The following is a 12,917-nucleotide window of genomic DNA, read 5'->3' as shown; positions in this document are numbered from 1 at the left end:
CAGCTACGGCACTTGCTCTAGTACTTAAAATGTGCCATTCATAGGCAGTGTCTGTGCCTCTGCTGGGTCCATTTCCATTTCTCAGCTCTCACACATATCCTCAGGGAGCAGCTGCACTCAAGTTTGCAGCGTGAACAGAACAAGCCTGAACTCAGAATGTCTGCAGGTGAAAGGCCACTGTGGTGTTGTCACACTGGACTGAAGGTTCTGCACATCCAACTGGTACATCCTGTCATCATCATTTATAATTTGACTGAGTATGAGTTTATAAACTGCAACGCTGTCATACCAGTAAATATATGGAAATATAATACTTTTCTTAACACCTGCTTAGTGCCATGCTTGACTGGACTGTGCACAGGCACTGACTGAGCTGGTGCTGACAAGGACTCACTTATCTCCTGGGACCAGCCCCAGGTCTATGGAGCCTTTATCCTTGGATGCTGTGCCAGGGCCAAACTCTGCAATCTGCAGAGTACAGTCAAAGACAAATGTACTCAACCGGATCTCCAGCTGAACTTTCAGATAAATCTTGAAAATGTGAGCTTGGATTGCCAACTTTGTGCTTGTCTCATTAATAAAACAGCCTCCTCGAGGTTTTAGGATGTATATTTTACTTTTGATAAGGACCCTGATGTTATAACAATGAATTCTAAAGAAAGATTTCTGACCTGGGAATTAATAAAACTCACAGTACCTTAGCATCAATGAAGTTGTTTCCCACTATCATTGGCAATAAGGATTCTTCATTCTCTGCAATTCCTTCAATATTCTTCTCCACCTCATTAGGACTGGCTAATGAGATGCTGGTCCGTGACAGCTGGTCAGTGCTTTGCTGCACAGGCTTAGGAGCAGATGCTTTCCTACACAATGTTAAGGAGGAATAAAGTTGTCCCACAGGAATACAATACAAAACAAATCAAGGATAAACTTCAAAGCTATTATTAATCAAGTAATCCTGGTATATTCTTGGCATTTACATTTTGTTACATGATACTCCTAACTCACTTGGAATTTAAATGTTATTGCTTGTGATAAAAATAACATCTGCTTCCAGTTAATCATACACAGTAGGCTACAAGCTTATGTGCAGACAGGAATTGTCATGATTAGTAATATTACTTGGAGGAAGTAACCACTAATGACATTAAGACCTTTCTACCACACTCTACAGAGACTGTTTCCCAATCCATTTTTTTTCCTGCATGTAAGCTAAAAAGCCCTTGTTACTGAAAAACACTTTCAGAGAGTTTTTAAATTTATTATTTCAAGTGACTTATATTTGTTCTGATCCCAAACTTCTGGGCAGAACCACTGGGCCAGTTTACACCCTCTAGCAGCTGATGACAGACACAGACTGTGGCTTGCACCACTGCAAAGAAACTGCATTATAAATTTGCTTTAAAATCTGCATCATGGAACTCCTTTATGACAGAGTTCCTCTTGTCCTTCCAGCAGCACCTGGGGGGTTAAAGCCTTGCAAGCCAGGTGTGGACAGGCTGGAGGGTTCAGCAGGAGGAGCAGAGGATGAACAGCAGCATGCTTATCTGACCCAAAACGGGGGTTCAGCTGGGAACATGCCTCATACTGCGTTGTCAAAGCACCATCACTGACTCACTCTGCAAGTTCTTCCTCCTTTTCATTGAAGAAGGGGCTCAGGTAGAGCAGGAAGAGCCAACAAGGTGCTTTGTTTCCAACACAGGTAGAAACAGGTGAAGAGAGAGTACTTCAGAGAACTTAGCACTCTTGGAGGAGAAGGCACATCCAGGAGTGAATGCATTGAAAAAGAGCTCAATCTTCAAGAACAAAAACATACCTGGCTTTACTGCGATAAATTAGGATCAGGATGCAGATAAGGATGCAGGTCAAGGCTATGCAAACCCCAACAACAATGCCGGTCATTGATTTCTGGTCCAGATGGTAATAGTCAGAATAAGCTGTATCAAAAAGGAACATAGAAAGGCTCAGTAAATAACAAGAGTTAACCCCTGCTCCCTGTCAGGAAATTAATAGGGTTACAGTTACAACCACAGAGACAAATGCTCCCTTCTAATGAGATTTCCAGGCCTTCTCTGTCATACATTTTTATACTTTTGAAAATAAAACTTGTAGACCAGAGGAGTGTCTGGTCAGTGCAGTCCTGGGAGGGGAGGAAGAGGACAGACCAGTGCTGCTGGTATCTCAAAGCCAGAAAAAGGATTTAAAGGAAATGCCTTAGAAAATTGGCTGCAAAGCTACTGAAGTAAAATTCAAACCAGTTATGTATTCTCATTTGAAAGGCAAACTTCCCATTTCTGAGCAAGAAAATTAGACCAGTTCTGAGTTGAACTGAGATTAAAATTCCAAAACTGTTTCATTTTTAGAAGAAGAAGAAAATGCTACAGTGTTAGGACTGCCCCACATAAAACAATGGTTTACTCAGAAAGAGGTTACAGCTAAAACAAACAGGAATCTTTTCTCCCCAGTGCTTGTGACAGAGTAATCAAAACATTGCTACTGACTTGTGGAATCTGCAGAATCCAAGCGTTTAGGTCTCTGGTTAGACTCTGATGTCTCCTTTGGCAGGACAGCAAATTCCACTGCATTTGAGAAGGGTCCTTCTCCCACTTCATTGGAGGCTGCTATTTTAACCAAGTAGATGTTTCCTGCTACAAGGTTCTCCAGCAAAGCCATGGTCATTGCTCCTATGAAAAGATACAATAAACAGATCCAGTTTGACAAAATTCTGGGAAAAGACTCAGATTTAGACATTGGAACCTACACTTCTTTCCCAATAGCATCTCTATTCTTGCTTGAGGATTGTGATCACTTTGATACATTTTACCCTCCATATACAAGCAACAAAATGAACACTGGGCTTGCCTTCTCATCATCCCTTGTTTCCTTTCTCTCCATTCTATTTGAACACAGGACACTGTGAAGTGCCAATATAGTTCAGATCCAAGATTCAAGTATTGGCTATGACACACAGCACACCAACCCTAAATCCAGCACAGCTGCCTTTCAGTGTGACAGCCTTTATGTTGTGATCACATCTGTGGAGGAGATGCACCCAGCATTAACCAGACTCTCAGGCAGAGAAACCAGAACATTAAACCTTTCTCATATAGAACATGTGTGCCTCTCCACCTCCTGTACCATGAATATGTGAATGAAAATTGACATAACAAAAGAATCCAGATTCAGTTTGTCAAATTTCAGGTCTAGTTAAATGAACAGAACAGCTCTGCAAGAGTACCTTATATTATACCATGATTTGAAAATAAAATTAAACTTATTTAGACCTGTGTAGGCTCCCTTGATTACTGTGCATCTAAGCTGTGCTGCTAAGAATATTGCAGAAAATGTCTTTTTCATGTGCTAGGGATTCATTTCCTAAAGTCCCTGAAGGCAGAAAAAAAGATTAAGAACATAAATAGGATTCACAAGTATTGTCCTTAGACAGGCAAAACTCCTATCAAAGTCAATGAAAGCTTTGCCTGTCCAGGGACTGCAGCTACTGCTTAGAATTCCAATTTATTTCTAAAATGCCTGTGTTTCTTGCTACCATAGAAATATGCTGCTTTTATTTCCCTATCAGTGGCATTTAATTTAAATTAAATTTAGTTACAGCACTAAAATTAAATAAATTAAAATAAAGAAATTAAAATTAAATTTAGTTACAGCACTAAATCTATCTCTTTGCTTTCACATATTCCATTTACTTTCTCAGACTTAAGTCAAAATTTTAATTTTTTTATCAGTTTGAGAAGTCAAAATTTATAGTATCATGGGAGCCTATAAAATATAAGGTTATTTTGTTGACAGAAAAGATTATACATTTGGCAAAAAGAAAGCTACTTCAAAAGCTATTTCAGTTCTTCCATTAAAAAAACATTAGCTGAAAGCATTTGAAGTAAAATGTGAGGTATCTGTAACCAAAGGAGCTGTAATATTTAGCACCAGCAGGGGTGAAAGGTCACATTTCAATATCACAGGCTCCTTGCCACCAGCTCCTTTCCAATCTGCTGCATGGCTAAAGCAAGAGAGCACTTGGCACTGATTTACTGCACACCAAGTGTGCAAGGGCTGTAACTTCTGATCCACTTGAAGACACCTGGGGAAGAAGGGGGAGGTGGCTGGAAGATAATTCACATCATCAATCAGCACCAAAATGCCGTTACATTTTCTGGTTTTGCCAGGCCTAACACAAGCTCAGTCAAATTAGGGGGTGGACTGGGAGAAAATCTCCTGCATAAACTGAAGCCCATGCTGAGACTTTTATAGGTTGCAGGTTTGGTTTGTGGTATTTTGGTTTGGTGGATTTTTTAAATTTTTTTTTATTATTATTTGAGGGGATTTCTCTGGAGGTATGAAAATGGAACAGAGTCAAGATTTCATAAATCTTTTGCAGAACAGGTTTAGCATCAAGACAAAACAATGCTATTTATTGCATAGGGTTAACTGATCTAAAAAGAATAAATGCATTAAAAACCCCAAGCCCTGCTTCTACCTCAAATTACCTATGAAAGGACTGTCACAGGACTGATCATGGTATTTGCCCAGTTCTACCTCTACATACTAATTTCCTTTCACAGACTTTTTCATCTATACTTTAACTAAAACCATACTAGATTGTCATAGTGTGTCAAGATGTCTGAATTCCACACCATGCCTCAAACCCTAATATATCTGTCAAAATGCAAAATTTGTGGCTCCAACATTGATGGGCACAGTAATACACTGAGATTTATAGCTCTCCATTTGCTCATTCCCTCCAACACTTTCAGCATGGGAATACATGAAAATGTTTACTGTTATTGCCATCCTGTCATCCGAAATCTCTGGTGAAATACTATCAGAGATGCTGCTCAGTTTCACAGGCATGACTGAGCTGAACGATGGATCTGAAAGCAATTCAGCCACTTTGCTGCATGCGGCAAATACAGTGTATCATCAACAGAATGACAAGATTTAGTCTTCAAATATAAGCGCTCCATGAATTTAAATCTGCTGGGTTTTTTATTGAGTAAAAATTAACAGTCAATTTGTCCTTCAATATAACTATATTACTGTTCCTTCCAACAATTTAGTTGGGCAACTTTATTTAAATTACTGTTTCATTGAATAATTTTAACAGTGAAAACCCATGGGCTCTATCTTCCCCTGTAGTTAGACATGACTGATATTTCAGAGACTAGTTTTTTTCAAAAATTTAGTTTAATAGTCATTTCCCTGTTACTCTTCACAGCTGCCCATTCTCTTTGAGCCAGCCTGACAAACACCCCTGTGCTGCAGCAAAGTGGCACTGCCATCTTTCAGAGGGGCTGTTGGTCCTTTGTCCTCTCTTTAGGAGCAGCATGAACAACAGCTCTGAACTAGAACAGCTCACTCTCCATGATGGTGAAATGAATTCTCCTCTGTGACAGCATATTCATTAAGTTTTTAGAATTATCTCCACAGAAAATTTACAGCCTCACTCTCTGCTGACAACTAAGCTTCCAGTCAAGTAACAAAACAGAACAAGAAAACAGTAATTCTTCCAGGGCAATCCTCTTAAATAGGCTACTGTAGCACATGACTTTACTCTGTAACACTGGGCTTTCTCCTCTGGTTTAAGACATCATTAGAAAATTATCTGTTCTGAACTACTTCTGTCTATTTTGACTATCAATGGAACAATAAATGCCTTTTACTTTTTTTTTTCTGGCTATGGTAGAAATCTATTCTTGATTCAGCTCTTCAATTCCCAGTAATTATTCAGAAAAGTGGCTACAAAAATTCATACTATCTCTACATTTAATCACAGAGATGTGACTGCAGTTCCCATAAGCATACCCAAGGTACTGTGAGATTAGCTCTGGGCTCAGCAGTAGAATAGAGCCAGGGAGTTAAATTGAATTTGCAGAGTGATTTGCTGGGAGTAGGAGAAAGTTCATTAAGCAAACTGAGCTAACTGGATTGGCAGTGATCAAGAGAAATATATAAACCCACACAGCCACATTTAAACATTTATTTCTGGAGAGCAAGGCATCTCAGAGACTTCAGATTTGAAAGAGTGCATTTACAAAATGAAACCATCACAATCATGGTTACAAAGGAACTAAGATGGATGTAATTGGATTTACAAGACATTTTGGTTTACATGCACACACTGAGCTCCAAAGTAACACAGAGAGCCCTTTCTCCCCTCACTTTCTGAGTATGAACTTGTTTTTTAATACATCTTCCCATGGCAAGAATTCTAAACTAACTGGAACTTTCATGTGAACATTTATATGAATTTATTTCATGATTCATAGTAGTGGTGTAGTCCAAGGTTGCTGAAAGCAACAAAGCATCTTATAAATAGCATCATTGTTTGTCCAGCTCATAGGTTCATGATTTTAGTTTACCTTCTCTGTGCAACACTTGCCATTCCCCGGCAATCCAAGACTTCCTGGATGCATAGAGGATGGTGTACCGTGTAACAACTGTCTCAGGACCGTCAGGTGGCTTCCAGGAAACCAAAGCAGTATTATCCTCTATCAAAGTCACCTTCACTCCTACTGGAGGGCCAGATGGTGCTGTGAGAACAGTAACACAATGCTATTAGGCTAACCCAATTTACATGCAATTAAATTGCTCAGAAAGGAACTGATGTGCAGCCGTAATGGCCACTGCTCCATCCCAGAAACCACATTGAAACAAACTCATACTGCTCCTCAGAGACACCTCCCTGTTAACTTTGAGCCAGTCAATAGCTTAGATTCTGTAAAAGCAAGTTTTGTATTTCTCCCTCAACTCCAGAAAGAAACTGGAGTTGCTGACAAACTCCCACTTCATTATCCTGTGAACAAGTACCTCCCAAACATTGCTTTGGTGGGAACATGAAACTGCAGGCGTAGATTTTCCCCTACCAAGCTGACAGTAAATCAAACCAGCAGCTAAGGCAGTAGATGTGTAATATTCTTACAGTTTCCAAAACTTCCGGTGTTTAAAATATGTTTTCATAAATGGCTATGAATCAGACATGCCTCTTCAATACATACATATTTTAAAATATTTATTCAAGTTACTTCTATTCAGTGGCTGGCAGTAGTGAAAGCATCACACTTTATACAAAAATGAATGCTGATTTAGGATGGATTTTGAAAAAGAAATTCACAGTTCCAAACCAGGGATTTCCCTGGTAGCATTTTTCTATCTCTCACCAAGAAGAGCACTATCTGTGTCTCAGAGGAAAGGATTTCCCTCTCCTACACACAGCTTAAAATTAATAAGCACTTTTTCAGGCCATTTAGTTTACAGAACATTCTTTTTAGACCATGAGGTCCCTCTCCTGGTTCCTTACCTTCAGGGAGGGTAGTGTGGTAGACTACAGGACTCCAAGGACTGGAGAGCTGGTCCACGTGCAATCGAACTGCAAATTCATACATGGTTTTTGGCTCAAGACCTTGAACTAACATGTGAGTTTCTGACCTGGACAGATGAAGGAATAAAATACATTAAACAGCTGCAGTTGACTTGAAGATTCCCAAATCAGATGTCTCAGTCACATGAGCAGATTCCCACTGTCAGTTCAACACAAAACAAACCAGTCCAAGTCCAGACCTGTGGCACGTCTGTGCTGCCTTCCTGGAAATGCAGTTGTACCAGCCCTGGAGCTCTCAGGAGAATGTCATGTCTGCTGTCAATTGATGTGAGCTCAGGTTTTTATAAATGTTGTTTGAACAGCTGATGCACAAATAATATTATTGTCTAGATCACCAGCAGGTATCCCAAACTCAGCTCTTCTCACACTTGTCCATAGGACACTGTGCTTCAAGCTGGAGTAACAAACTGCAGCCAGTGTCACAGCTGACAAGGCACGTGGTATTGGCTCTTGGATCTGCTTCCAAGACATACACACAGAGACTACATGGGCAATGTCCCCTTCCACTTATGGCCTCCACACCTCATGTTTAGGGGAAGAATGTGAATGCTCCTTGCTCATCTGGTAGCAATAGTTATAAATATATTAATTGCAGAATTGATTCTATTAATTATAATACTGCAGCTTACAATTTGATCACTAAGTCAATTGTAGACATTTCACTTTACTTTGATTCTGGGGTAGAGGGAAATCTTTCATATATGCCAGGATTAATTCTGGATGATAATATCCCAATCTAGATTAAATCTCTATTTAAAATGGTCTTACTCTACAGATATTGCTTTATTAAATCTCATTTAGTATTTTCATCTTCTGTGCTGCAGGGGCAGTAACCAGTGCTTGCAACAGCCTCATCCTATCACAAAAAACAGCACTCATTGCTATGCTCCACATTGCACACTAAGAACTTTACATGGTGATTATACTGTGTCTAATCGTTAAGCCGGGAGTTATACAGCAGCAGATGTGTTCTTGGAAGAGAAAACCATGAATATAAGGATGGAAACTATTTATCCTTTAAGACAGCATTTTTCTTATTTAGAGGCTCTAGCAAACTGAAGTTTTGAGGGAGCTACACACATGTATTCCTTAACCAGCCCCGTGGCCTCCAGCATGGAGCAAAGTGTTCTGCTCCCACACCACCCGGGCAGAGGCTGAACAGCAGCCCAGGACAGGCTCCCTTCCCTGTCCAGCCATCCTGTGCCTCATGCATTGCTTCTCTGCAAAGCAAGCAATCCTATTCAGCCTTCCCCTGGCAGGGTGTCACACATACACACAGGAACATGGCATTCCTACAATGAAATGCTCAACCCCTCAAAAATTCTTATTTTCAGTCTTAAAATCAGACACTGGACTAACTCCGATCTTTGCCCAGACAAGCTATCTATAAAATAGGTATTGTCTTTTGTATAGTTGAAAAACAGCTTAAAATTTAATTCAAGCTAGACAGCTAAAAAGACATTAAAAAATCAAAGCTGGCCTGATGATCCAACACAAGGACCACTGGTAGAGAATGAAGCCATTCTATGAATATATCCTAAAATCCCAAGAAACTTAACTAGCGGCCAATGGGCAGAACACACACTCCTCTGAGGGAAACAAAAGTTGTTGCTAGTAGAAGAAAATTAAAAGAGAGCAGGAAGAGCAGAAGCTGAGTGGGAAGGATGTGGCACTGGCAATCCAAGGTGCCCAGCAGCGCTGCACTCACGTTTGGAGGTAGAGCACCAGGGAAGCGTTCTGCAGCCCCACGGGGTTGCAGCGCACGGTGTAGTTGATGAGCTGAGCAGAGGTGAAGGCAGGCTTTCCCCAGTGAAGGTAGATGGAGGAGGAGGTGTTGGCTTTGGCATACAGGTGGTGAGGAGGTGGTGGTGGTGGCACCATGCGATCACGGACAGCTGATTAAAACAAAACAGGAGCAGGAATGATTTAGTGCACTGTATACAGATGCTGGTCACATTAAGAGGTCTGAGCTCACAGTTTAGATACAAATCTGCCCTAACCTAGCCCTACCTGGTATTCAGACCCAGGAATCTAGTGAAAGCTATTAGAGATCCCTCCTAACCCAACACATGTCCCATATTATTTCTGCAATCCCACTTGTTTATTCAAAAATGAAGTCAAAACTATGAGCAGAGACAAGGAAAAGAGATAAATCTCTCATAAGATACAGGATACATCATGTTAGATGAAACAGATACAGTTCAGCAAGGGAGGAGAATGCGCTTGGGGTGTCTTGTTTCTTCAACTGCACTTCATGAACACAGGACACTGTCACAGTTGCAGGATGACTAAGGCAGTATTTGTCACTGATATGATCTTTCTTGTTCTTTGTTTTACACTGAATTAACTGATTATTTAAAAGTTAAAAACACAGAGCTGCTGGGACCATGAACCACCTCAACTCTCAATAAATTCTTCATGCATCTACAACACTTACAGACACATCCTGGAGTGCTGACTGTTTGGTCAGCCTGATAACCTTCTTCCATATTGTTATATGCCAGCAGCCTTACATGATACTTTCTTCTAGGATCTGCAGAAAGAGCAAAGGAATAATTAAGCTCAAGGATAATTTTTTTTTTTTTTTTTTTTAAGAAAGGATATTTGGACTTATACAGATAGTGAGACAAATTGATGCTCCTGAAAGTTTGTTCCAAAGTTTGTTTGCTACAAGCAGTGGACTGATGGACAGGCTGGATGCCTGGAAGTCTGTCTTTTCTCCAGCCCTCTGAATTCCCCCAGTTCTTTGCCCAGAAGCAGTCAGTCATCTCCCAGTCTCACAATAGTCTATAGCAAAGGTTTGTAACAGAATCAGTGGGAGTAGGACAAATACCACATTTCTATCTGTAACAAAGCCACACCTTCATGGCTACAGAGCTAGATTTAATAGTACAAGTCAGTATATTGGAAGTGTTTTTAGAGCTTTTATAAAGATTTGTTAAAACAAACAGCAGGAGGTCCATAGAGACCAACATTTGTTTCTGGATACACGAGCTGCAAGGAAGCAGGGCAGTCAAAGCAATGGCAAGGCAGCACCCAGAAAAGAAATAGGAAATGTTTTGGTTCCAGGCTTTGAAGGAGATAAACTGTGAAACAACAGGAATTGTTAATAATGCTTTGACTACAAAACTCTGCCTCCATATGTTTTCTTGACAGCTGGTTCTGGCACTCCTAGAGGGTCACCATTCCAAGCTGTGGGATCTCCCCATAGCCTTTCTCTGCCCACACCTTTGGGTGGCCACATTTCAGTTTGCTGCTTCTCTGTTCTGCTGGTGATATACTGCCCTTGATCCAGCTGAAAAATTGCTCCAGAGAAATGAGTTAGGAAGGGGCCTGGAGCTCTCTAAGTGATGATGGTGTGGGACACCCACAGGAGGCCAAGGCAGGCACCAGCCTGGCTGCTCTGCTCCCTGCAGCTGCTCCCTTGCTACTGCATTTCCAACCAACCCCTTGCACACAACACTGAGTCACAGGGTGGCAGAGTTTGCTACCAATTCATATGAGCTAAACTTCACCCCAGTGATGCAGGTACTGGGATATTCTCCTCTTCTAAGGACATGAACCTATTTCTTTTAATTAAGATTTTCAGAAGGTTCAGATGTATAACTGCGCTGATCTTGTTCATGTCTTTTTTACTTGCCCAAGGATATCATAATATTATCTCTTCTCAAAATAAGTTCTTTCCTTTTTCCTTTTAGCTGAGATTTGACGTGGCCTCTCATAAAATAACCAGGAACACAAAGTCCTAACATTTCTTGACCAGGAACAGGACTGTTGTTTCCATCAGATCGTTGGCTCCCTCTGCAGTCACTGCACCAGCAACACCATCTATACAAAATGATTGGCTGTTTCTGTAAAGGTGGCAGAGTAATTTCCTAATAACGTCCTTTGTAAAATCTTTCAGTATTTGTTTTGAAATAGACGCTCTTTTTGTGCTGCAGTTACCCATATCAGCTGTAAATGAGATATCACTAGGTAGAGTTAACATCTCTATGGATTTTATATTTATTTTTGAAAGGTTATTTCGCCAAAATCTAAATACAGGTGCAAAAGGGCTCCTGTATTTGAATTATTATATTTGAAGTATTTCTTTGATGCGTTTGACCTAAATGGTAGAATAGACAAGAGGAAGCCATTCCCATATTTTGAAGACTTCAACATCACAAGCAGACAATGTAAATATCAAAATGTAGAAGAAATAAAAAAAAATAAAAAAAACCCCATGTTTTTTCAAACTAGAGTAGAATTCTCATTTGCTTTGAAGGTTTTTTCCACTTTACAATAGCACTTTTACAACAGATGACATCAGTTACTCCTAGGCAACAAATTACAAATCAGAAAAAAAGGAGATGGAAACGAACATACAGAATAATCTAAAGCATGTGATAAAAGAAAAAACAGAATTTTAATATTGAAAATTCAGAAAAATAGTAGAGATGTTATATGTAAAAATTTGCAATCTTTTTAAAAAATCGTAAAAATGCAAGGTGAATTGAGAAACACTGGGCCCAACCAAAAGGATAAGTGATAAAAAATTTTCAAAAGTCCCAAGTGATTTGAATACATCACAATCAAGCCACGGTGCCTTGTTGAGGAATATTACAGAATATAATATAATATACAGCATGTATCTCAGAAAAGCAGAAACAAACACCTTCCCAGGCCTCTTAACCCATGGTAGGAACACACACATTCACAAAGTGTTCAAAACCAAAGGCAAAATTTACAAGAGAGCTGATCAAGACACCTTTAGCACCTCCCCAGGCCTGTGCTCTGGAGGCTGTTGCTCAGGAGTCCCTGTGCAGTCCCTGTGAACCCCGAGTGGTGCCCGGCTGGCCCCGTGTCCCGGCTCTTCCCCAGGACACAACAGGCACAGCCATCCATCATCCTGCCCAGCACCTTCAAAAACTGCCTGCCCTTTGAAAGTGCTCACCCAGAACTGATCATCTCCACTGTGAAATGAAGGGTAGCTGAGCTCTAGTGCCCTGCTGAGCTGAATGAGGAGCCTGGGAGGTCTGTTTATACTCACCGCATTTTTTTTTAACTGAATTCCTCATTAACACTTGATTGAGGAAAAAAAGGAAGAATAATGGGATGTGGAAGAAAGGCAAAAAAAAAAAAAATCTAACTCCCACAAAAAAATTCAAATGTCTTGGAGAAAAGCACGTTTTTAAAATCTTACTTTAAGTATCCTTAACAGTTTACATGTAGAAGGACAATGTTGAATGCTATTCTTCTTACTCCTGTATAACACAAGAAGTTTCAGGCAGAGTTATCTTTATATAGAGAAAACTTTTAAAAAGTAAAGTCTCCCAACTAGTCCTTAGCATCTGAAAAAGAGGGTTATTTCCACTTCATGATATCATGGATTAATTGGTAGCTGGATGAGTTCAAGCCAAAAGCAATGTCAGAATTTTTAAGCTGTCACACATTAGGGCATCTATGGTTAAACCCATCTGCTGGTTTCTATAATTGAAATAGCAACTGGGGAGAGAGGAGTATGTTATGTACTGGCCTAGGAAAG

General features: G+C 40.2%; 1 protein-coding gene across 1 annotated transcript in view; it reads right to left on the bottom strand.

Annotated features, from left to right (window-relative positions):
• The window catches only part of PRTG (protogenin), a gene marked incomplete at both ends in the record, with an annotated part of 75,889 nt that overhangs the window by 1,725 nt on the left and 61,247 nt on the right, over window positions 1–12,917 (bottom strand). The window contains 7 exons of the mRNA XM_083870652.1: window positions 698–863; window positions 1,817–1,937; window positions 2,502–2,684; window positions 6,375–6,545; window positions 7,313–7,440; window positions 9,102–9,288; window positions 9,831–9,926. Of these exons, the coding sequence (XP_083726778.1) occupies window positions 698–863; window positions 1,817–1,937; window positions 2,502–2,684; window positions 6,375–6,545; window positions 7,313–7,440; window positions 9,102–9,288; window positions 9,831–9,926 (1,052 nt within the window). The remainder of the gene's footprint in view (window positions 1–697; window positions 864–1,816; window positions 1,938–2,501; window positions 2,685–6,374; window positions 6,546–7,312; window positions 7,441–9,101; window positions 9,289–9,830; window positions 9,927–12,917) is intronic.

Source organism: Zosterops lateralis, assembly GCF_965231275.1.
Source record: "Zosterops lateralis genome assembly, chromosome: 13".
Lineage (NCBI taxonomy): Eukaryota > Metazoa > Chordata > Aves > Passeriformes > Zosteropidae > Zosterops > Zosterops lateralis.
Note: the sequence above shows the minus strand (reverse complement) of the source record. Positions and strands in the feature narration are given on the sequence as shown.